The 25,265-nt window shown below is 39.9% G+C and overlaps 1 protein-coding gene across 9 annotated transcripts in view; it reads left to right on the forward strand.

Moving 5' to 3' along the window:
- The window catches only part of DCAF1 (DDB1 and CUL4 associated factor 1), a 101,038-nt gene that overhangs the window by 67,886 nt on the left and 7,887 nt on the right, over positions 1-25,265 (forward strand). For 7 of the 9 annotated variants that reach the window (XM_020876070.2, XM_070456006.1, XM_020876075.2 and 4 more), the window contains 10 exons: positions 3,501-3,625; positions 4,608-5,871; positions 6,624-6,822; positions 8,287-8,369; positions 8,912-8,996; positions 11,685-11,918; positions 12,472-12,565; positions 12,998-13,102; positions 13,324-13,397; positions 13,889-13,990. In XM_020876070.2, coding sequence (XP_020731729.1) covers positions 3,501-3,625; positions 4,608-5,871; positions 6,624-6,822; positions 8,287-8,369; positions 8,912-8,996; positions 11,685-11,918; positions 12,472-12,565; positions 12,998-13,102; positions 13,324-13,397; positions 13,889-13,990 — 2,365 coding nt within the window. Of the gene's footprint in view, positions 1-3,500; positions 3,626-4,607; positions 5,872-6,623; positions 6,823-8,286; positions 8,370-8,911; positions 8,997-11,684; positions 11,919-12,471; positions 12,566-12,997; positions 13,103-13,323; positions 13,398-13,888; positions 13,991-25,265 lie in introns of those variants that run through there. The other 2 variants (XM_070456009.1, XM_020876079.2) reach the window with 2 other exon arrangements.

Here is a 25,265-nt window from a genome sequence, read left to right on the forward strand (position 1 = left end):
TTTCACTTTCTGCCATTAAAGTGGTATCATCTGCCTATCTGAGGTTGTCGATACTACTTCTGGCAATCTTGTTTCTAGCTTGTGCTTCATCCAGCCCGGCATTTTGCATGATGTACTTTGCATATAAGTTAAATAAGCAGGGTGACAATATACAGCCTTGACGTACTCTTTTCCCAATTTTGAGCCAGTTCATTGTTCCATGTCTGGTCCTAACTGTTGCTTCTTGACCTGCATGCAGGTTTCTCAGGAAGCAGGTATGGTGGTCCAGTATTCCCATCTCTTGAAGGATTTTCCAGTTTGTTGTGACCCACACAGACAAAGGCTTTCACATGGTCAATGAAATAGAAGTAGATGTTTTTCTGGAATTCTTTTGCTTTTTCTGTGATCCAGTGGATGTTGGCAGTTTGATCTCTGGTGGTTCTGCCTTTCTAAATCTAGCTAGTACATATGGAATTTCTCAGTTCACATACTACTGAAGCCCAGCTTGAAAGATTTTGAGCATAATCTTGCTAATATGTGAAATGAATGCAAATGTATGGTAGTTTGAATGTTCTTTGGCATTGCCCTTCTTTGGGATTGGAATGAAAACTGACCTTTTCCAGTCCTGTGGCCACTGTTATTGAGTGCAGCCCTTTAACAGCATCATCTTTTAGGATTTGAAATAAGTTCAGCTGGAATTCCATCACTTCCACTGATGTTGTTCATGGTAATACTTCCTAAGGCCCACTTGACTTTGCGCTCCATGATGTCTGCCTCTAGGTGGGTGACCACATCATCATGGTTATCCAAGACATTAATAACTTTTTGTACAGTTCATCTGTATATTCTTGCTACCTCTTCTTAATCTCTACTGCTTCTGTTAAGTCCTTGTTGTTTCTGTCCTTTATTGTGCCCGTCTTTGCACGAAATGTTCCCTTGGTATCTCTGATATTCTTTTTTTTTTTTTCTCTCTGATATTCTTTAAGAGATCTCTAGTCTCTTCCATTCTATTATTTTTTTCTATTTCTTTGCATTTTCACTTAAGAAGGCTTTCTTATCTCTCCTTGCGATTCGCTGGAACTCTGCATTCAGTTGAATATATCTTTCACTTTCTCTTCTTTTCTCAGCTACTTGTAAGGCATCCTCAGACAACCACTTTTCTTTCTTGCCTTTTCTTTTTTGGGGGATGGTTTTGGTCACTACCTCCTTTATAATATTAGGGACTTTCATCCATAGTTCTTCAGGCATTCTGTCTACCAGATCTAATCCCTTGAATCTATTTGTCACTTCTACTGTATAATCATAAGGCATTTGATTTAAGTCATACCTGAATGGCCCAGTGGTTTTCCCTACTTCATTTTGAGCCTAAATTTTGCACTAAGGAGCTGGTGATCTGAGACACAGTCAGCTCCCCGTCTTGTTTTGACTATATAGAGCTTTTCCATCTTCAGCTGCAAAGAATATAATCAGTTTGATTTCGGTATTGACCATGTGGTGATGTCCATCTATAAAGTCGTCTCTTGTGTTGTTGGAAGAGGATGTTTGTTATGACCAGTGCATTCTCTTGGCAAAACTGTTAGCCTTTCCCATCCTTCATTTTGTACTCCAAGGCCAAACATATCTGTACTATAGTTTATTCTCCTATTGATGGGCATTTGGTGTCTTTTTTCTTTTTACCTGTCAAATGAGTGGTACCATGAACCTCTTTTTGAAGTCCCTTCAATGCCAAACAGGTATATCTTGACTCCCTACTTTTGCATTCCAGTCCCTTATGATGAAAAGGACATCATTTTGTTCTAGAAGGTCTTGCTTACAATATACAAAACCTTAGAAGTGGAAATTATTCTTAGCCTCTGTTAATTTCTTTAATCTCTTTTCCATAATTCTGTAAATAGACATAATTGAGATTATAGTCTTTAAACTAATCTTTTAAATGAAATACCTCAAATTATATGAAGATACAGAGATTAATATAACAACTACTCCATACTCAGCATTGGCATGTTGCTTTCTCAGTTCCTTTCTATTTTCTGCTGCCCAGCCCAGAGTGACCACTGTTCTGATTTTGGTGTGCATTCTTTCTGTTCTTTTTTTTATGCTATGCATATGTGTGCGTGTGTAATCAATGATATAGTACTCTTATTTTTTTTTTTTTTTATTAGTTGGAGGCTAATTACCTTACAACATTGCAGTGGTTTTTGTCATACATTGAAATGAATTAGCCATGGATTTACATATATTCCCCATCCCGGTTACTCTTATGTTTTAAAATTGTATAAAGTCTTATCTGTGCTTGCTTTTTTCACCCTTACTTTTACTTATTTTTTTAATATAAGTTTCAGGTATTCAGTCACCCTTAAGTGTTTGAGATTTATGTGTTGATACATATTTGAATTCTTATATTTGCATATTGGGTTTCCCAGGTGGCGCGGTGGTAAAAAATCTGCCTGCCAATGCAGGAGACCCAGGAAATGTGGGTTCAATCCCTGGGTTGGGAACAGTCCCTGGAGTAGGAAGTAGAAACCCACTGCAGTATTCTTGCCCGGAAAATTTCATGGAGCCTGGTGGGCTCCATGGGGTTGCAAAGAGTCAGACATGACTGAGTGACTAAGCACATTTCTATACTATGGTTTATTCTCCTATTGATGGGCATTTAGTGTCTTTTTCTTTTTTTTCCTGTCAAATGAGTGTACCATGAACTTCTTTTTGAGGTCTCTCTTGAGGATGTGATGTGTACAATTTGAGTTGTAATGTGCCTGCATCTCATCTTTAGTGGATGTTGCCAGATTGTTTGGAAAATGCTCATATTGTTGACTTCTCCCACAGCAGTCTATGGGAGTTTTCATTTTCTCTCCCTTCTTGCCAGTGCTTGGTATTGTCAGCTTTAAAATTTTATATCTTGGTTTTGTTGTCTTTTGAGCCTTTTCATTTGTCCTTGGGAGTTTTTTTGAAATAATTGTTAGTAACTGCAAAGTAGTCCATCATATGTGTGTACCATAATTTAACACAGGTATTCCTGTTTTCTGTGTAAGTTTTCTTAATTCTTTTGTTGTTTTACATGATGTGATAATAGACATCTTAATCCATAAATACTTGTTTGTACTTCCGATTATTTCCTTAGGACAAATTCCTAAAGGTAAAATTCCTGGGCCAAAGGTTACAAACATTTTAAGAACCTTGTTTCATATTTCCAAATTGTTTTCTAAGAGGAGAATCCTATTTTCTTCTCCTACCAAAAGTTTGAGAGCATTTGTCTCTGCTCATCGTCACCAGCATTGGAGATTATCCTTTGTTTTTTAATCTTAGCAGTTTGATAGATGAAAATTCCATACCCATGTTTTTTTAAATTAATTTTGTGGTGACTTACAGATCCTCTCTTGATGCCATGGCTAGGGACAGATTCATTCAGGTAGTAAGTAGCTCTGACCCACTGTCTGTGTCTGTCAGTCTCTCTTTTAACAGAGATTGTTTCTTGTGGCTGTATCCGAGTTTCCCTTTGACTAATTCTTCTTTCTGTCCAGGAATGACACTGTGCGCTTTGCTTTGGATGTCCTGGCTATTCTCACTGTTGTGCCAAAAATTCAGCTCCAGTTGGCAGAATCAGTGGATGTACTGGATGAGGCTGGCTCCACCGTCTCCACTGTAGGTAGGTTGTACCTTGCCATTTTTGTCATTGCGTGGTTTTGTTTTCCCCTGCCATTCTGGTTGTGGTTACTTAACTGACCTAATTTTGCAGTATTAGAACAGAAGGTAGCAAAGGAGGGTACCCTTTAAGTTCTTTTAAGTCATGCCATCAGTTTCAAATAAGGGAGTCATGTTAGTGAACTCAGGTTTTCTGGGTGGTACAGGCATTTTTGCTATAATAGTACAAGTGCATTCCTGAAAACCTTGCACTCTGCAGAGTGTTATGCTGAAAATAGAATTTATAAGAAAAATGGGTTGGGACAGATAGCAAAAAACTTAAGCAACTCAAAATGAATAATTGGCAAGCAGCACAAATGAATAAGTTATTGTACACAAAAACAAAAGGAAAAAACCCTTTATTAAGATCAGGACTGATGAGGGCTGCTGCTAAGGTGAGCATGCAAGTCATGTGAGTGGCTGTGGGCCCTAGAATGCACTAGGGAAGAAATGCACCTGGGGAGAAAGTTTCTTCATGTGTAGAAGAAAGGGTTTCTGCCGCCACTATAGCAGCCAGGCTGAGGACTTTTTCTTTCCTGCAATAAGTTTTTATTTATTCCCACTGTTTTTTCCACTTACCTAGGAAAGTTTGTACATGACTTGGTGACTTCCACATAATACTGACATCATTCCCATATTTAAAAACTTCATATGAGGTATTCTGTCATAAAGATACATTGTAGTAGAACTGATTGCATTGTATACAGACTATTCCTTACCCTTAAGTCCATGGGATCACAAGAGTCGGACTCTGAGTGATTGAACTGAAGCGAAAATGGCTACACTTTTTTAAAAAAAATTACTTTAATTGGAGGCTAGTTACTTTACAGTATTGTAGTGGTTTTTGGACACAGTGAATAGAACTGTAAATTTTGACTCTGAAATAATCATTGAAGTTGGCCATTAGTGTTACGAGGAATAATATAAAAAAACTTTTCCCCCTATAGGTATCAGCATTATTTTGGGAGTGGCTGAGGGTGAGTTCTTTATTCACGATGCTGAAATTCAGAAGTCAGCACTTCAGATTATCATCAATTGTGTGTGTGGCCCGGATAATAGAATTTCTAGTATTGGCAAGTTTATCTCTGGAACGCCTCGGAGGAAGCTGCCTCAGACTCCCAAAAGCAGTGAGCACACTCTGGCCAAGATGTGGAACGTGGTGCAGTCCAACAACGGTATCAAGGTGCTTCTGTCCTTACTGTCCGTCAAGATGCCCATCACAGATGCAGACCAGATCCGGGCCCTAGCCTGCAAGGCCCTGGTGGGCCTGTCTCGCAGTAGCACCGTGCGGCAGATCATCAGCAAACTGCCCCTTTTCAGCAGCTGCCAAATCCAGCAGCTGATGAAAGAGCCTGTGCTGCAGGACAAGCGCAGTGACCACGTCAAGTTCTGCAAGTACGCCGCTGAGCTCATCGAACGGGTGTCGGGAAAGCCGCTTCTCATCGGCACCGATGTGTCCCTGGCACGTCTGCAGAAAGCCGACGTTGTTGCCCAGTCACGGATCTCCTTTCCTGAGAAAGAGCTGCTTCTACTGATCCGAAACCATCTCATTTCTAAAGGGCTTGGGGAGACAGCCACTGTGCTGACTAAAGAGGCCGACCTTCCCATGACTGCTGCCTCGCATTCTTCTGCCTTCACCCCGGTCACTGCTGCTGCTTCTCCTGTTTCTCTTCCCCGCACCCCTCGCATCGCCAATGGCATTGCAACTCGACTGGGTAGCCATGGTGCTGTGGGTACCTCTGCCCCTTCTGCCCCCGCTGCTCATTCTCAGCCGCGAGTACCCCAGGGTTCACTAGCTCTGCCTGGTCCATCTCATGCAGGCAACTCCCCTGTGATTGGTAGGATCAGTTTTATCAGAGAGAGGCCATCACCCTGCAATGGCAGGAAAATCAGAGTGTTGCGGCAGAAGTCGGACCATGGTGCCTACAGCCAGAGCCCAGCCATAAAAAAGCAGCTGGACAGACACCTTCCCTCCCCGCCTACGCTGGACAGTATCATCACAGAATATCTTAGAGAGCAGCATGCTCGCTGCAAGAACCCAGTTGCCACCTGCCCACCCTTCTCTCTCTTTACTCCTCACCAGTGTCCTGAGCCAAAACAGAGGCGACAAGCGCCAATAAACTTTACCTCAAGGCTAAACCGCAGGGCATCATTCCCAAAGTATGGAGGGGTAGATGGCGGGTGCTTTGATAGGCACCTTATCTTTAGCAGGTAAGGAGAGTTTACCTCACTCCCTGGGAATTGGATTGATTTTTCTGTTTTAAGTTAGAGTATGTGGGCAATATCAGCATTAAGTAGTAACTACAGAAGACCATTTGTTGGCCTGAAATACCAGGAATTATCGGTTTGTGTGAATACCTGAGCAGTGTGACTATACCCCCTGTTGTCAAGGGGAACCCAGGGGCTCCTTGTATAATTACTGGCAATATAAGACACTCTGTTCTTGTTCTATTAGTATGTTTTCTAGAACCCATGCAACACTCTGTTCCTGATGGGGCTCTCAAGTTTGTACTTGTGCTGGTCCAAGTTGTTACCTCTTCTGATTCCTTAAAAATTTTACACTGGGACTTCCCCTGGTGGTCTAGTAGGTTAAGACTCCATGCTCCCAATGCAGGGGGCCTGGGTTCAATCCCTGGTCAGGGAACTAGATCCCATATGCCGCAACTAAGAGGTCACATGCCACAACTAAGATCCAGCACAGCCAAATAAATATTTTTTTAAAAAATCCTACATACAAGTCATGGGATCTCAGGTTTTTCACATGGGAATTTTTGTTATTATTAACATTTTTTAGTGAAGGTCCAGTTCTCTCTTTTAAAATGGAGATGAACCACTGATGGTCACTGATAATTTGGAAGAACCTACTTGAAACAGAAAGGCTGTTTTTCTTTCTGTCCTTCTAACAGTTTTGTTTTTCCGAGTCTTTGCATGTTCTTTGTCTCTGATTCTCTTTTTTGGTTCAGGTTCCGTCCTATTTCAGTGTTTCGGGAAGCCAATGAGGATGAGAGTGGCCTGACCTGCTGTGCGTTCTCTGCACGAGAGCGCTTCCTGATGCTGGGCACCTGCACCGGGCAGCTGAAGCTCTACAACGTGTTCAGTGGACAGGAGGAGGCCAGCTATAACTGTCACAACTCGGCCATCACACACCTGGAGCCTTCCAGGGTAAAGCTCCCTTCCTAGGTTGTGCTCAGTCATGCTTCTAGGATAGGTTGGCGAACTGCAGGTGTGTGGGCTGACTGGTTTCCTATATTCGTGTGTAAAGTTTTTTTTGGAACACAGCCTTACTCATATGTTTATGTATTGTTCTGGCTGCTCTGTGCTACCACAGCAGAGTTGAGTATATTGTGGTTGCATGCAACACAGACCCTGTGACCTGCAAAACCTAAAGTATGTACTATATGGCCCTTATATTTTCCAGTTGTTGTTCTAAGACCTAAAGATAGATGGATAGATTTTTAATTTGCTTTATTTTGAAACTGAAATTATCCATCAACTATGACCACAAAAGTTTTTGTGTTGGAAGAAAGTCTGTAAGTACTGTGAATTTTCAGGAAAACAATCATTATATGATCCCAGTGGTAGGTCATAGTCTAGTAGTACTATTTATTTTAATTCTTTATATTGGAGTATAGCTGATAAGCAATGTTGTGATAGTTTCAGGTAGAGAGCAGAGGGACTCAGCCATACATATACATGCTTCCATTGTCCCCTAAACTCCCCTCCCATCCAGGCTGCGACATAACATGGAGCAGGGTTCCCTGTGCTATACAGTATGACCTTGTTGGTTATCCACTGTAAATATAACTCTGTTATTAGTACTACTCTATGGATTAAATCAACATTTTTGCTGTTTCTACAAATCAAGACTGTTAAGATGACAAGGATAATTTTCCTCATTTTAAAGTGAAGGAGGTTGCTATATTTAAAATGCATAACCAACAAGGACCTACTGTATAGCACATGAAATTCTGCTCAATGTTATGTGGCAGCCTGGATGGGTGGGAAGTTTGGGGGAAAGGGGATACATGTATGTGTATGGCTGAATCCCTTCGCTGTTCACCTGAAGCTATAACAACATTGGTAACTGGCTATGCCCCAATAGAAAACAAAGAGTTTGAAAAAATTATAATGGAATCATAAGGAATATAGAGTAAGTAAATTTGGTGATGAGCTGGGAAGAAAAATAAAGCAAATTGATCTTTTATTGGGCTTTCTCTTTGAAAAATCTTTTAAGAATCCTTAGCCACAGAGCCTTAACAGCTGTTTTCAGTTGACTGGTATTTCAGATGAGGGAGATGTAGAAATAAGGCCAAATATTAAGAAAGGAGAAACCATGTTTGACATCTTTCTAAGTCTCATCATCCCCCACCCACCACACCCTTGAAACGATTGTATTTCATGTTACTAGTTCAGGAGGATTAAATATTCTCAAATTTAGTTATTTTTTGTGACATAGGAGGTGCATATTACTTAAATCTTAGCAGCTTCTGACCATTTCTTGATTCCTAAAAGTTTTTTTGTGTTCTTTATAATCCAGCAATATATGTTATATTTTAGAATGCTAATGAAAGATGGCATTTATGTAAACACATAATTACCCACCTTGGGCTTCCCATCTTCTTTTAGGATGGATCCTTGCTGCTGACATCGGCTACCTGGAGCCAGCCTCTGTCTGCACTTTGGGGAATGAAATCAGTATTTGATATGAAGTATGTATCTACTTTTATAATTCAGTGTCTCTGTTTTACAGTTTATCCCCTTTGTCTGATTCTTTGACTCAGAGCCTTTTGGGGAAAAGAGGAATGCTGTATGTTTTATTGCTGGCTTCTCTCTTCCTCATCTGTGGTACATGTTTAATTAATAAGATTTCTTTTTTCTTGGTTCCTGGGTATTCTTACCAAGTGTATACATTCCCATCAGACAACAGACCCTTCACTGATCCAGAATGGCACATCTTTGTATTTTATCATAGTGGCGCTCTTTGCTGGGGCATATTTCAGAGGCATATGTACCCTGTTAGCCATTGTTTTAACCAAGTAGTTCCCATTCATTTATTTTGAATCTGCTTAGACAAATTGATGGAGGGAATTTTCTTTTTAATCTTATGTGTACAATTTTTTCCTCTTTGGGAGCTGAGAATCTTCAGGTGCATATAGTCAGGCAAGAGGCTGAGGATCACTTTCTTTACAGTCAGTTAAATAATTATGTTCTGAAGATCAGTTACATCAGTACTTGTGTTGTTTGTTCATAGGCATTCCTTTACAGAAGATCATTATGTTGAGTTCAGTAAGCATTCTCAGGACCGGGTCATAGGCACGAAGGGAGACATTGCCCATGTAAGTATTTAAGAATCCACATTTTTCAGGGTGATTTGTCTCTTTATACTGAAATTTATTGGACTGATAAATCAGACTGAGTCTGATTGCTTAAGTCCTGTGGGCAACCAGAAATTACTCAGTGATAATTCTTTCCAGATAGAACCTGGAATTGTAATGAAGTAGTTTCAAGCTATATGGGAAAAAATGTAAAAAGACTGAACAATCTTACAATGTGAGAACTGTTTCATTAGCACATAAGATACTTTAAAACACTATGAAGTAAAGTTCCTGTCTTGGTGGATCCATACAGGGGAGACAGTAAACAAAAAGAAGCAAATGCATGGTATGTTAGGTGGTGAGTGCTACCAAGGTAGAGAGAGCAGGGTAAGAGATAGGAAGTGCTTGGTGGTGGTGTGAGGGACTTCTTTTTCATCTAGGAAATAAGTGTCAGTGATTGGATAATGCTTAAGCAATGTCTTGAAGGAAGTGTGGCGTCATGCCAGATACCTTGGGGAAAGTGATCTGAGAATGGCAAGGGAAAAGCCATACCTGGGAGGCGGGAAGGAGAAGGGGGGGTGAGGACTGAAGTCAGTGGGGGGCATACCCTGTAGCCTCTTGTAGCAGGGTGTTGTTTAAGACCTTTGGCTTTTCCTGTGGATGAGATGGACACTGGAGGGTGACTAAGAAGGCATGTGATTGGATGTAAAATTCCTAAAGTGTGAGTCTGGTTTCTGTGAGAGAAGCAAGAGGAGGCTTTCCAGTTAGGAGGGTATTGTGCCAGCTAACGTGAGAGCTGCAGTGGAACTGGGCTTGGGTGGGCATGGGAGACAATGAGAAGTGACACAGCTGGGCCCTGGGCTTTTGATACATGGAGTTTGTGATTCTGTTAGACATTAAAATAGAGAATATACTAATTGGGGGTTCAGGAGAAAAGTCTGGGATGGGAGATAGAAATGTGGGCATTGTCTGTGTGTTCATAGCGTGAACCATGGTCTTGGATGAGATCATTAAGGAGGCCGGAGAAGAGAAGTGTGAGGACAGTCCTGGCTTGGGCCAGTATTTAGAGGTTGCAGCATGAGCAGGAGCTTGGGAAGGAGGACGAAGAGGGTGGACAGTTAGGGAGCAGGAGACCTCAGGAAAGACATGCCATTGAAGGCAAGGGAGAACTCTTGAGGACAGATTGATGATTTGGGTCAGAAACTGCTGATAGGTTGCAAAGCATGAGAATTGAGGGAATTTCCTGTTGGTCCAGTGGTTAAGACTCAAGGCTTTCACTGCCCAGGGCCTGGGTTCAGTCCCTGGTTGGGGAACTAAGATCCCATAAGCAATGTGGTATGACAAAAAAAGAAAGAATTGAGACGTGATCTTTGAGTAACTATGTGGAGGTCATTGTTAACCATGTCAGGAGCTAGTTCTGTGCGCTGTGGTGAAAATCTGATTAGAGTGGGTTCACGGGAGAGCAGGAGGAGAGAGATGGAGACAATATAGATAAGTTTATTGACATGGTTTGCTGAAAAACAGGGATGTGTGAGGGTAGTATCTTGAGGTGGGGGCGGTATGGAGTGGTGAAGGGAAGGTTTCTCCCAAGCTAAATTTCAAAGTTTTAAAATAAGTAGATAAGTTGAAGCAGTAGTACTGGTAACTGTCACCTAGATTAATCAGTTTAGTATTTTGCAATATTTTCTGTGTAAATGTGTGTGTTTTTCTGAATCATTGAAAGTAAGTTACAAACACTGTGACGTTTTATCTCGTATCTTATAACGTGTATATCCTAGCATTAATGACATTTTATTACATAATCACACTCATTATGAAATATAAGAAAATTTACAGTAATTCCCAAATGCCATCTAATTTTCATCCCATACTCAGTTTTCCCGATTGTTCCTGATGTGTTTGGTTTCAAATGTTTTTGTTTTTGTTTTTTGAACCAGGATCCAGCCAAGATTCACATATTGCATTTGGTTGTTATGTCTCACTAATGTTTTAGAGCCAAGAACCATTTCTCCAGTTTTCATGACATTGACTTTTGAAGAGACCAGGCTAGTTGTCTTGTCCCATGACCTGAATTTGTTTGTTTCCTTGTGGTGTCTCCTTATTTGTTGCTCTGTTAAAAGAGGTGTTTTTTTTTTTTTTTTTTTAAAGATTGGAAATATTACAGCATGTCTGTAAGCTGATGGGAAAGAGCTGGTCTCTGTATGGGTTGCACATTGACAACTTTGGAACTTTCAGTGTTGTAGGGCCCTAAAAGAGTATATTGAGAGATTTTAAGGAGAAAAGGGTATTTCATTGATCTCCTTCCCCGAAAAGTAACCTGTATAAGAAAATTAATCAAAAGTATTCTTTGAGTAATGTTGGTTAGTCCACATGGAGAGTTTCTCAGTTTCAATCTTAGAAACGTTTTCTTTTTCTTGAAAGGGGGATGGAGAAGAAGAGGGTTTTCTTACCCCTGTTGCCGTTTTACTTCTCATTTTCTTAACCTGTGGGAAATACTTCTCAAAAAACCTGAAATGGGACTCAAAGCACATAAACTTTGCTTGGATGGGTGTGGTCTTCCTATTTTTTAGTTATTTTCAATATTAGGGCTTTTATGATTTTAATGGGCTTTTGCAAAGCGTGGGGGAGCTATTTTACACAGCGTCTGTTTGAATTTGTCAGTGGATGGATTGGTCTGATTTTTCTCTTCCCACCCCTTCTTCTCTAAAGATTTATGATATTCAGACTGGCAACAAGCTGTTGACTCTGTTTAACCCAGATCTTGCCAACAACTACAAGAGGAACTGTGCCACCTTTAATCCTACAGATGATCTTGTGTTAAATGATGGCGTCCTCTGGGATGTCCGCTCTGCACAGGCCATCCACAAGTTTGACAAGTTCAACATGAACATCAGTGGCGTCTTCCATCCGAATGGGCTGGAGGTCATCATTAATACTGAGATTGTATCCTTTGCACCCCTGCCTTCCTTGCCATTTGTTATCTAGCTTGTAATGCAGAAATAATTTTATCTTCCTACCAATACCTGGTTGAAGTGCCCATACAGGTAAATAACCTGTTTTTTCCTTTTGGTTTGAAGTATTATTGAATCTTCAGTGGATTCTTACTGATATTGGTCATTGACGACTTTTAACTGGCTTAAAAAATTTTTCTTTTTGTATTGGGAAGAGTGACCAGATTACTGCCTCCCTCTTCCCCTGAGTTTTATCTCTCTCTGGAAGGATGCCAGTCAGAAGAGTCAAGTGAAGTGCTATTACTGGGAGAAAGGGAGCTCCTGAGGATATCATAGGAGATGTTTAGGCCATTCTTCAGAAATAGACATTCTATGTGCTTTTGTTTTACCTTGATCTCATTGATTTTTTTTTTTTTTAATCTCAGTGATTTTTAAAGTGTTAATACCTAGATGGAGGGAGAAAAGAACGTGATATTTCAGAATTTCCCTCATGAAACTATATAAGTTTTGGGAAAAATAGTTTTCCTTGACCACTGCCCTCCTAGTGGGACCTTCGAACCTTCCATCTTTTACACACGGTTCCTGCGCTTGATCAGTGTCGCGTGGTGTTCAACCACACGGGGACCGTGATGTATGGAGGTAATAAGCTTTAGTAGTACAGATGGTAACAAAATTTGTTGGTGAGAATAATGTTGATTTATCGTGAAAGGCCACTGGCTTTGACAATAAAATCTTGTATACATTCCAATTTTAGTATATGTGCTGCCGAAGTGAGCACAGAATCTTGTATACAAAGAAATTTTATGACTTAATTACCCATGTGTATCATTATGAACTTATAGAAAAATCTTCTCTGTCTTGCAATTTTTGTGCACCTTCAGCTTTAACAGTTCTTGGAATCTAGATGAGAGGTTGAGGATGTTTGGATATGCAAGGAAAATGCTTTGAGAGAAATTTATGACAGGGATGCTCTGAAATCTTGGTTGTCCATTGATATTTTCTCACTTGTGAATAGGGGATGTTTCTGATTCTAATAGTGTTTCGCTCCCCTGTCCCACTTCCCCCCACTAGCTATGTTGCAGGCAGATGATGAAGATGACCTATTGGAAGAGAGGATGAAAAGCCCTTTTGGATCATCCTTCCGAACATTTAATGCAACTGACTACAAACCTATAGGTAAGTGTGAAGTGTCAGACATTGATGATTTTGCCTTGTATTGGTGTTCCTTATTTAAGATCCTCCATTTTCTGAGAGAATTATAATTTTTCTGCTTTGGAAAAGCAGGTGAGTTATGGAAATATTTATAAATAGTCACCTTGAATACCTTGAACAGAAAGACTAGTTTTAAGAGCACAGCAGTAGTCCAATCATAAGTGTTGTCACATTCTGTTTTCCAGCGACAATTGATGTGAAACGGAACATTTTTGACCTGTGTACAGACACCAAAGACTGCTATCTTGCTGTCATTGAGGTAAAGGGAGCTAGAAGAAATCTGTGTTTTATTCTGATATTTAAGATCATCTTCAACTTATACTCCAAGCATTTTGTCTGATATTATTCTGATATTTAAGATCATCTTCAACTTATACTCCAGGCATTTTGTCTGATATAAAATGTGTTTTAAAACCGATGCATTCATGGTGATAGACTGTGATAATATATTCGTTTGACAGGGAGATACACAGTCCAAGAGAAGTAATAGGAAAATTCTGATACAGAGCAGTGTGGACTGTCCCATCTCCTCTTATCTTGGACTCACTGTCAGACCTTTCTCAGAGGAGCTGCTCTCTTGCTTGAGCATCCTTGGAACAGAGTTCTTCCAGGGATGGTGGCCTCTCCTTTGCTGCCCAGGCCTTCTCTTCATGTTTTTCTTTCCCTCTCTGAGGGTCTGTCATAACTGACATGTGGTTGTAGGCTTCTGAAAACTAATTTCTCCTTGTGGACTGGGTGTCCCCATTTCAGAACCAAGGCAGTATGGATGCTCTGAACATGGACACCGTGTGCAGGCTGTATGAAGTGGGCAGGCAGCGTCTGGCAGAGGATGAAGACGAAGAGGAGGACCAGGTCAGTTGTCTTGGAAATTTCTTTCTGCTGAATATTGTTTATAGATACTATGCACTTCTGCTTTTAGCTGTAGGGTTTTTTCTTTATTTATTTTTAGAGATTTTTGCTATAGGGGTGTTTGCAACCTCTTGGCATATTCTCAAGGCCTGTAATGTGTCCTTGATCATTGAAACTGTTCAGAAGAAAGCAGATTTTTGTTATTATAAGACTTTAACCAGTACCTGATGATCCTGTGAGTTGCCTTTATAGATTAATTTGCAGGTCAGCAATCTCTGATTTTGTTTTAGAGATTTCCTTGAACTCACCATCAGAACCAGTGCCTTGTGTGGCTTCAGTATTGACAGGCGCCCATTTTCTTATTGTCAGTACACAACAGAAACGTCACTCTGCTGAGCTGTATCGCAGAAATGGCTTAATCTCTGTAAAGTTCTGGTTTGCATTTTCTCAGTTCTATGCCATAACCTGTTTTCAGAGTTTAGAAGGAGTTGCAGATAGAGGGAAAATAGTGATGTTTTTGAGTTAAACATGTATAAAATGTGGGTAGATGGTATCATGTCACACAGAATCTTAACTTTTCCTTTTTCATAGGGGATTTTAATTTATACTCGTGTTATGCTCGGTGCTTATCTGTGTGGTATGTCAGTTGATGCCATTTATGAAGAGTTTCTCAAACTACTGAGTTTCAGCAGCTCTCTCCTGTCTACTAGGCTCACACTACATTCTTTTTCTTGGCCTGATTCTTTAGACAAATCTGAGAAATATTTATTGCTGAGTGATATAAAGTTGAAAATGAATGACTGGAGTTTTACTTTCTTGTTGTAGATAATAAAATAGATAAAATGTTTTTTTTCCAGATCTTGGATTCATTTCCGTTTTTTCTTCCACTGTGGTGGTGTTTGGTCTTGGTGCTCTATATCCTCTTTAAAGGCCACACACTTCCTTCTATTTGCTTTGCTGTTGCTCTCATCCTCATCCTTCCCTGGTTCTTTGGTAAATCGCGCTCAATGAGCTTAGGGCTCAGAGAACAGCTTTCTGTTAGCATCCTTCCCCAGCATCTTGTACTTTAGATTTAAAATAATTTTTGAGTAAAATTTTTGAAAGTGGTAATTTTAAGAGTATTTTTTTTGATGCAAGTCTGATACTACAGGCTGATGACTCATGTTTTTTTCTGACAGGACTTAGCACTGACTAAGCAAGGGCAATTTGTTGTGCCAATCTGAGATTTAGGTGTGTGTTCCACTATTGGGCTTTATACGTTATGAACCTCCTGAGTAAACCTTGTCACCTGGGTCAACAAGCTAAAACGGACTCACCTTACAGTCCTCTGTGTGTGCTCTCTTGATCTGCACTGTCTCTGGTAGAATGTTCCAACTTGGCTAAGTATACATTTTATTAAAGCTTAGAGATAATTCATAATCTCAAGAAACGGGTTTCTGAGCAGAGTGAGGAGAAGGAGACTTGTATGTATTGGGGTTGGTGGTCACAGTGGGATCAGGGCAGAGCCTTCTGCAGGCCTTGCTTCTTGACCGAGCGGCACCAGTGAGTGCCTCCCTCTGTGGGAGGCCCTGTTAGGGGCAGTTTGCCAGTTTTGTCTTTCCCTCTTCTCATGCGCAGATGAAGAGTCAGGATTCTTCTTGGATACCATGGAAATATTACTTTATAAAGCACTTTACTGAAAATGACATCCTTAGTACAAAAGTTTTGTTTTTTCTTGGATAGACTTTAGTTTTTAGAGCAGTTTTGGGTTCACAGCAAAACTGAGCAGAAGGTACAGAGTTTTCCCATAAATACCTTGTTGCTGTGTGCACAGCCTCCTCCATTAACATCCCATATCACAGTGGTACATTTGTTACAACTGGTGAACCTAGGTCGACACATCAGTATCACCCAGAGTCCATAGATTACATTAAGGTGCAATCTTGGTGAGGACATTTTGTGGTTAGGACAAAGGTATAATGATGCTATCCCCATTGTAGTATTATACAGAGTAGTTTCACTGCTCCAAAAATCCTGTGCTCCACTGATTCATTCCTCCCTCCCCCAGCCCCTGACAACCACTGATCTTTTTACTGTCTCCATAGCTTTGCCCTTTCCGGAGTGTCTTATAGTTGAATCATACAGTATGTTGCCTTTTCAGCTTGGCTTCTTTCAGTGAGTAATATGCACTTAAGTTTGTTTGGTATCGTCTCGTGACTTAGTAACTCATTTCATTTTAATGCTGAATAGTATTCCATTGTTTGGATGTATCACAGTTTATCTGGCATAATTTGAATAAAGTTTTGGCACTTCAGAATAGACCTCTTGTATAACTATACCTCAACAACAAAAAATCAACTCATTGTGCACCATGCACAGGTTTTATGTAGACATCAGTTTTCAACTCCTTTGTGTAAACACCAAGGAGTGCTATTTCTGGATTGTATGATAAAAGTATGTTTAGTTTTATAAACTTCCAAAGCGGCTGTACCATTTTACATTTCTGCTATCAGTGAGTGAGAGTTCCTGTTGCTCCATGTGCTCACCTGTATGAGGTACGGTTAGTGTTTTCCATTTTGGCCTTTTTAAATAGGTGTGTAGTGGTCTCACTATATACTTACTTAAAATATTAATAGACTTTTATTCCTTTAGTTGAATAATCAAAAAGTATGGTTTAAGTTTTTTTTGAGTGGAAAGGAATTTAGGTCTTGGAGGTTTTTTTTTAATTGAAGTATAGTTGATTTATAAAGTTGTGTTAGTTTCAGGTGGACAGTAAAGTGATATTCAGTGATATATGTATTATATGTATTATATTTACATATTTAGTGGTATATGTATTATATTATGTAATTTATTATATAATTATATATTATTATAGTATATATACTGTATAAGATTCTTTTCATTATAGGTTATTACAGTATACTGAATATAGTTCCCTGTGCTTATACAGTAGGTCCTTGTTATTTATCTGTTTTTATATAGTAATGTGTATCTGTTAATCCCAAACTCCTAGTTCACCTCCCATCCTTTCTGCTTTGGTAATCATAAATTTGTTTTCTGTGTCTGTGAGTCTGTTTTGTAAATAAGTTTGTTTGTATCTTTTTTTAAGATTCCACATATAAGTGATACCATAGTTAATATGATGTCTTTCTCTGACTTACTTCACTTAGATGGACCTAGAAATTATCATACTGTGTTGCTGCAGATTACATGTTTCATTCTTCTTTATGGCTGAGTAATACTCCATCATGGACATGTGCTATGTCGTCTTTGTCCTTTCATCGTTTGATGGCCACACTCAGGCTGCTTCTGTGTCTTGGCTATAGTGCTGCTATGAGTGAACATTGGGGCACATATATATTTTTTTAAATTAGAATTTTCATCTTTTCCAGATATATGCCCAGGAGAGGGATAGGTGGATCATATGGTAACTCAATTTTTAGTTTTTAAAGGAACTTTCACGCTGTTTTCCATAGTGACTGCACTAGCTTACATCCCTACCAACAGTGAAAGAGGGTTCCCTTTTCTCCACACCCTCTTTATTTAGCATTTATTATTTGTAGACTTTTTGATGATGGCCATTCTTACCAGTGTGAGGTGATATCTCATTGCAGTTTTGGTTTGCATTTCTCTAATAATTAGTGATATTGAGCATCTTTTTATGTGCTTATTGGCCATCTGTATGTCTTTGAAGAAATGTCTATTAAGGTGTTCGGCTTACTTTTTGATTGGGTTTTTTGATATTGAGTTATATGAGCTGTTTCATATGTTTTGGAAATAGGTCAACATTGTTTGCAAATATTTTCTCTGGGTCTGTAGGTTGTCTTTTTGTTTATGGTTTATTCTGCTGTGCAAAAGCATATAAATAGTTTGATTACATCCCATATAATACCTTTCTTTGTCTCTGATAACTCTAAGCTTTCTTGTCTTCCTTCCTCCCCTCCTCCCCTATTCCTTTCCTTCCTTTGTTTTCGCATGGCATGTGGAATCCTACGTTCCCAACCAGGGGATCGAACTCACAGCAGTGAAAGCACAGAGTCCTAACCACTGGACTGCCAGGGAATTCCTTTTTGTGGTTTTCTCTGAGTATTCATGGGATTCCCCTCTCTTCTTTATTAGTGTATTAGTTATACTTTTGTTTTCTTTTCATTTTCTTTAGTGATTACCCTAGAGGTTGTAATATACATTTATAGGTAATCCAAGTCTCCTTTCAAATAACACTGTAGCTCTTCATGAATAGTGCAAGTAACTTAGGATAACAAAATACTTAGTCCTGATTCTTTCCTCTTGTCCCTTGTTTCATTGCTGTCATTCATTTCACTTACATAGAAGCATGTATAATTGAATACATTGTTGGTATTACTATTTTGAACAAACTACTGTTACTACAGAGATCAATTAAGAAAAATGTTTGTTCTCCCTTCACTTATTCCTTCTCCAGTGCTTCCCTCCAGAGTTTTTAACCTTACCTTCCTTCTCTCTGAAAAATTTCTTTTTTTTTTTTTTATTTTATTCTTTGAGCCTCTTTTCATAACACTACTGAGTTATAATAAGATTTTAAAACCCCTTTGTGTGGAAGGAAACAAAAGAAAAATTCCTTCTAGAGACTGTTGCTCAAACACTTAACACACTGTGCAGTGTGAAAGTGAAAGTGTTCATTGCTTAGACTTGTCCGACTCTTTAACATTTTATTACAAAGCAAGTGTACTGGTAACAATGTCTCAGTTTTTGTTTATCTGAGAAAGTAACTCCCCTTCACTTACGAAGCACACCTTTACTGGGTATGAAGCTACAGGTTGGTGGTTTTGGTCTCTGAACGTGTTTAATATTTCGTTCCACTCTACTCTAGCTTTCATGGTTTTTGAGGAGATGTGGGATGTAATTTTTTATTCCTTTACAGGTAAGGTGTTTTTTGTCTCTGGCTTATTTCAGGATTTTTTCTTTATCTTTGATTTTCTGTAATTTAAAAATGATGTGACTAGGTGTGGGGTTTGGGGGCATTTATTCTCTCCAGAGCTTCCTGGATCTTTGGTTTGGGTTCTGACCACCATTAATTTGGGGGACATTTTCAGTCATTATTTCAAGCATTTCTTCTGTTCCTTTTTTTCTTCTCCTAGAATTCTCATTACCTGTATGTTATGCCTTTTCTAGTCATCCCACAGTTATTGGATATTCTGTTCAGTGTTTTTCACTTTGTTCTCTTTCCTTTTGAGTTTTGGTGGTGTCTATTGAGATATCCTGACGCTCCTAGATTCTTTCCTTAGCAGTGTCCATCCGCTAATAAAGCCCATCAAAGGCGTTCTTCACTTCTGTCAATGTTTTTGATTGCTAGCATTTCTTTTTGGTTCTTTCTTAGAATTTCCATTCTCTGCTTCTGTTGTCCATCTATTGTTGCATGCTCTCTACTTAATCCATTAGAGAACCCTTAACTTCTTAACCATAGAAGTTTAAATTCCTGGTCTGTTAATCCCTCCCATATCTGAGTGTTTCTGATGCTTACTTACATTGTCTGTTTAAACTTTTTTTTTTCTTTTAGTATGTCTTATCATCTTTCTTGATAGCTGGACATGATGTGCTGGATAAAAAAACTGTTGCTGGCCTTTAGTAATGTGGTGCTAAGATGTGGAGGAAGGAAAGCATTTTGTGGTCTTATAACTAGTCTTTTAATGAGTCTCTACCTCTATACTGTGAACTTTACACATCTGTTTGTTCCACTTTGTTTCAGTAGTACAGATGGCCTTCCCCCAGCAGATCAGGCTCTGGTTAGATAGTTTCTCCTGAGGGCAGTCCTCCTTAGGAAGAGCAGAATTCTGATGTATTTCATGTTATTTTTCCCTTTCCCCCCTGCCAGAGGCACAAGGGAATTTTTCTCTAACATTCACCCTGAGAACCAGGTCAAGCTCCTAGAGGTAAAACCTATAATATCTTTCATTGCTCAGAACTGTCTTCAGCCACTGGTCATTTGTAGTTCAGGTTTTCCTACCTTTGCACTGGTTCCTGTGGAAGTTTGTGTTTCTGGGTTTATGCTGTGGCAAGTTGTAATTCTCTGTATTTGCTTGTTGGTCCCTTCAATTTTAGGGGCAATGGTTTGCCCTCTCACCCCACTTCTTTATCAAATGTAAGAGTTACTGATTTTTTTAAATGGTGAATTTATTTTAAAGGATGATTAGGCTCCAGAGTTTAAACCACTTTACCAAATGCAGCCAGAAAATCCCTGTAATACAAAGGTTTCTGGTAATGCTTTCTGGGCTGCATGCCTGTCCTTGGTGTCATGGATGAGAGGGTCCCGCAGTGTTTAAATCTCAGTTATGAGATTTGGGTGAAAGGGAGAGATCTTCACATGGATTTATTTATTTATTTATTTTATTTATTGGGTTTATTTGTGACATGGATCTTCATGTTTTCTTGACTTCAGCAGTATTGAACTTGTATGTGTTGCTAGTATTTCTTGGTTCCAGAGCTTGCAAGTGGTATTAGATGCTCCAAATGTTGTGTGGTTGCTTTGAGTCGGGTTTTAATAGTGACTGGCCTTTTATTCTTGTGGCCTTCTGCTTCTTAGACACCACCTTCCCTAATGCATGTTCTTTTCCACTTTAGCTGCCATGGGTCAGGATGTAGTTTATTCTTGAGTAGGTACAGAAGGTGGTGTTGTCAAGCTGTAGTTGGTATATTAGCACGCCTGTTGGTACAGGTGGCTGCAGACTAATGTTCTTGTTCATACATCACTACCCCCATCACTGTAGATCACTACACATAGCAGTTTTGTCTCAATCTTCCTGGATTTTACATGTTGAACTGTAAACGTGCAGCAAAACTGGGTTTATCTGAAGTTATTTATCAATACCATTATCCCTGCTCTTCCACGTCCTTGCAGTTTATAAAAGAGTGGGCAGCAGTCTTCTTTAGGAGCTTTCAGGTGGGTCCATGTGATTCCTGGTGTCTGTTTGAGGAGAAGGTCAAGAAAAGAGAAGCTAAGTATTGTGGATGCTGGGGGCTGTCACTGGGATTGGCCTCATTCTTTTTGCAGAGGTGGAGTGATATATGAGAAGCGAATCTTGGGTGGCAGGGTGTGGAAGCACGAGATCACCACAGAGGAACACTTAAGGTGTTCAGATTTCTCATCACTTCTTCCATGTATCAGGTTGATTTTTTTTTTAAACTCATTTTCCTTTGTTTCATCTGATTTTAAAACTGGAGACTTCATTTTCATATGTCATTTGCTATTCAAAATTTTGTCCTAGTTCAGATATCTGCTCTTAGGTCTTCTCAGATGTTCCAGGTATGACTTACATGGCTCAGGGGTGCAGGCACCTGTGACTGGCACCTTTGAATTTGCCTTTTCACCTTAGCAAAATAAACTTAGACGCTTGGTCAGCTGCCGCGTGCTAAGATGGTCCAACATAAGGTGCCCATACAAATGGTTTTTATTGATTGAAAAAGCTTTATTGATGCTCGCTTCGGCAGCACATACACTGCAAAAGCTTTACTGATATAATTTACATACCATAAAAATGGTTGTCTTTTGCCTTTATGTTTAAATAAGCTTGGAGATTAACAAAGGATGAACTGTACCACTGTGTTGCTGAATTAAAACATGTAAATATTTGATTCCTGAGGCGGCCAGTTTGCCAGTCTTCAGGCATTTGATGAAAACAGATAAGCTACTCACTTGCTAAAACTCGTATTATCCAAATTTGGTACATGTGTTCTTTTTTAAAAAAAAAAAATCAATTCTGTCAACTTTGATGTTGGCTTTTAGGAAAATTATAAAACCAAGGATTAGAATTGATCATTGTTCCATCGTTCCTAGATTTTGAAAAGCCAATACATTTCAACTAATTATAGTTAATCTTAAATTTCTTTAACAAAACAAAACAAGGGAATAATGCTTTCTTTTCTCCACTCCGTTTTGGAATCTGGGACACACTCTGTGCTGTGCTTCCTGTGTGTTCTCCACTGCCTAGAAGCGGATGGTAAGAGTCTTTACTGATACACACCTGTGGTAAGCTTGGTCAGGGCTTCCTGAAAAGCTCCCCCCGCCCACCCTAAGAAATTTAAAATGTAGGTGAATTAGATTCTGCTGGTGAGGAGAGAAAAACACAGCGTTTTTATGATCCTGAAGTGAATCTATAGCTTTTAAGGATTGTTAACACCAAGAACAAGTGTCAGAAGGAGAAACAAGTTTAAATTTTGCAAATATGACATGTTGACGTGTCAGGACAGTAGGCTTAGGTTTTAATTGTATTTTTAAAAAAGCAATCCTAGTTTTTACAGAAACAGTTTTTAAAGTAGGACCAGAGATTTGGTTTTCTAAGAGATTGGTTGTATTTTCGAAGGCAGTACAGGCTAAAAGCTACTTCTCTTGAAAAATAGACATCTCTTTAAAAAGAATGTTGAATGGTCTAGAAACAAATGCTGTACTAATTAAAAACCCATACTAAGTCCTGGAGAGCAAGGCAGCTTTGAGGGGAGGAGGGCAGGTCGGTGGTAGTACCTGTGGAGGAATACCCTGGAGATACTGTGGCTTCACTTCCATACTCCTGCATTAAAGCCAGTGGTGCAGTATCACAGTTACATGAGGTGTTCTGGTTTCTCAGTGTATAGAAGTGTTATGTTCACACTGCACTGTGTCTCTTAACAGTGTGCACTGTGTCTAAAAAAAAACAGTGTATAGAGCTTATTTTATTGGCGAAAAATGCTAACCATCATCAGAGCCTTCAGTGAGTGGTAGTTGTAATATCAAAGATCACTGATTACAGATCTCTGTAACCAATATAATAATAATGAAAAAGTTTGAAATTCTGAGAATTACCAAATGTGGCACGAGACATGAAGTGAGCAAATGCTGTTAGATAAACAGTGCTGATGGATTTGCTCGACACAGGGTTGCTTCAAACCGGAAGTTTGTTTTAAAATACGAAGAAACCACAGTATCTGCAAGGCATAATTGCAGAAAGACAAGGTATGCCTGTATTCACCGTTTTGGTTCTGTCATTAGGAGTAGGATATATTACTACAGAAAAGTGTGACTTAGAGCCAGAGGCTGACTTAGAACCATTTTGTTAAGTGGTTCTTCCTTATGGCGCACACCACAATTCCTGGGGTACCTTTCCAAAACCCTCCTGTGGAAGCCTCATTTGTAAAGATTGGTTCTGTCAGCCTGGACGCTGGGTAGAGTTTAGGCATGTTTACTTTGGAGAACTTTCCCCATTCTCCAGAATACACATTCTGATGGCCATACACGAGTAGGAACCACTAGTGTAATTGAATCATGTCCTGTAACAAGAAATTAGGATTTATTTAGAGAAGTTGGCATTAAATGGTTGTTTAGTCATCACTGCCTCTGTTGTAATCCTGCAGCCTGGGCAGCATTATGGAGCTCTCCTGGGTTTTTTAATCTGGGGAGGGATATGACCACAGAGATTTAGAGACTGCAGGTAGACAGGATTAGGGAGAATGCAGTAGGTGAGTGCAGCGAGAGGAGTGCTGGGCGCCCCTGTCTGTAGGTGGCGGGAGTTACCTGGGTGTTGAGCTGTCCAAGGGGAGAACGACTTCATCGGGTCACTGGGAGAGGTGTGGAAAAGGTGCTAGATTTAGAAGGTGCTTTGAGCTCAGTTTCAGAAGTAAGTTTCTGTGGTACAGATGGGTAGAGCTATCTAATGAGAGTTTCAGGATTTATGACTTAAAGGGAATATGAAGGCAGAAGTAAATTTTAAGTTGTAGGAACATTTATGCTTAGGAGGTTTGGTCAGGACGAGGTCAAGATTGTCAGCCCAGTGCAGAGGCCAGTACTGGTCAGTGTCGGTCACTGTAGAGAAGCCCTGTGGTTGGCTGTTCAGGCCTTCATGTTCCTTTAGGAAGATTCTGGTTACTACAATAGGAGCAGCGGGCTTACCAACCACTTAGTATATGCCAGGGACTTTCCAAGGAGCTTACATACATATATCCTCTCTTCCCCCCATTAAATTCTAACAACAGCCCTTTGTGGCTAAGTTGATTGCCCAGAGTCAAACACGGTGCCAGTAGTTTGGATTCTTCAAGGCAGCCTGGCTCCAGGGCACATACCATTTCCTGTGGAGTGCTGTGGGCAGAAGCCGGCTGTCAGGTGTTAAGAGGAGTGGAAGACTGAAGGAGTAGATGAGTGAGCAAGTTGAGGACCTGGAGGCCAGGAGGGGAGGGTTCAGGTTACCTTTTTCAAGAGTCTGTAGGTGGAAAGAGTTTGAAGCCTGTGTGGATTGATAAGTTTAGCTTTGGGGAAGCTGAATTTCTTCAGAGATGAGAAGCTGGTGCAGACAGATGTGAGAGTGGTTGTGAGTGGAGTGGGCATGAGAAAGGTGCAGTGTGGTAATAAGGACCTGGGCTGGACTGAGGTCAGGAACAGGAAGGGAGACTGGCTTCTCTCTCACACTAGGGTTGAGTCAGGAAACACCCGTGCTTGGCTGGAGGGAGTGCGCACCAGCTGATCCGCTCCCTGAACAGGAGGGGAGTGGGCTGGTTTATCTGCAGGTCTGGGGCTTTTGGGTAACCATGAAATTGACTTAAGATGGAACCCAGAAGGAAAGAGCTTTGAAATTCTTTCTGTACAGTTTATTTAAAACAGCCTGGCCCTGAATTCGTGTTTCTAAGCCCTGAAAGAGAGGTCTTAGGGAATTAAAACAATACTCCTTGATCTAAATGTGGCTGGAGTTGAGTCAGGATTCTAGCAAGATTGTTTCTTTCATTAAGTAATAATTTTTGGATCACTTTTTTGACCACTCAGTGGAAGCTTGAGGACCTCATTTTACAAACCAGGTACTGAAACTTGCAAGAATGCTCTTAAAATTGCTTCCTCAACTCTCTTTTGAGTTCAACCACAGGATTCGATTTTCCCACAGCATTTTGGATAGATCTGAGCTTCTGTTTCATGCTCCAGTTTTCAGATTTAAAAGTTAGAAAGTGAGCTTATGGTCATATCCACGTGTAACAAAATACATGTTAAAGCATTGGCCATTAAATCCAGAGTATAAATGACTAAGTGATGTGTTTGGAGGTTCGGGTAGATCTCTCCTTCCCATTCATTTCCCTTTTCCTGTTACGGTCACATCTATCGTCATGGCCTTCTGGGCTGAAGAAATATAAATTATTCTGCTACAAGATTAAGGTTGGGTTTGTAGGCTCCTGGAAGAATCTGGAATGGTGAATAGACTGGTTGACCTATTTTCTAGAATTGCTCTTGATTTTTGAGTTTTTTCTTAGTTCTGGATCAGCTGAGCTTTGATGTTTTTAGAAATGAAGATTGATATTCCTTGCTGGATAA

The sequence above is a fragment of the Odocoileus virginianus genome, chromosome 26 (assembly GCF_023699985.2).
Source record: "Odocoileus virginianus isolate 20LAN1187 ecotype Illinois chromosome 26, Ovbor_1.2, whole genome shotgun sequence".
Lineage (NCBI taxonomy): Eukaryota > Metazoa > Chordata > Mammalia > Artiodactyla > Cervidae > Odocoileus > Odocoileus virginianus.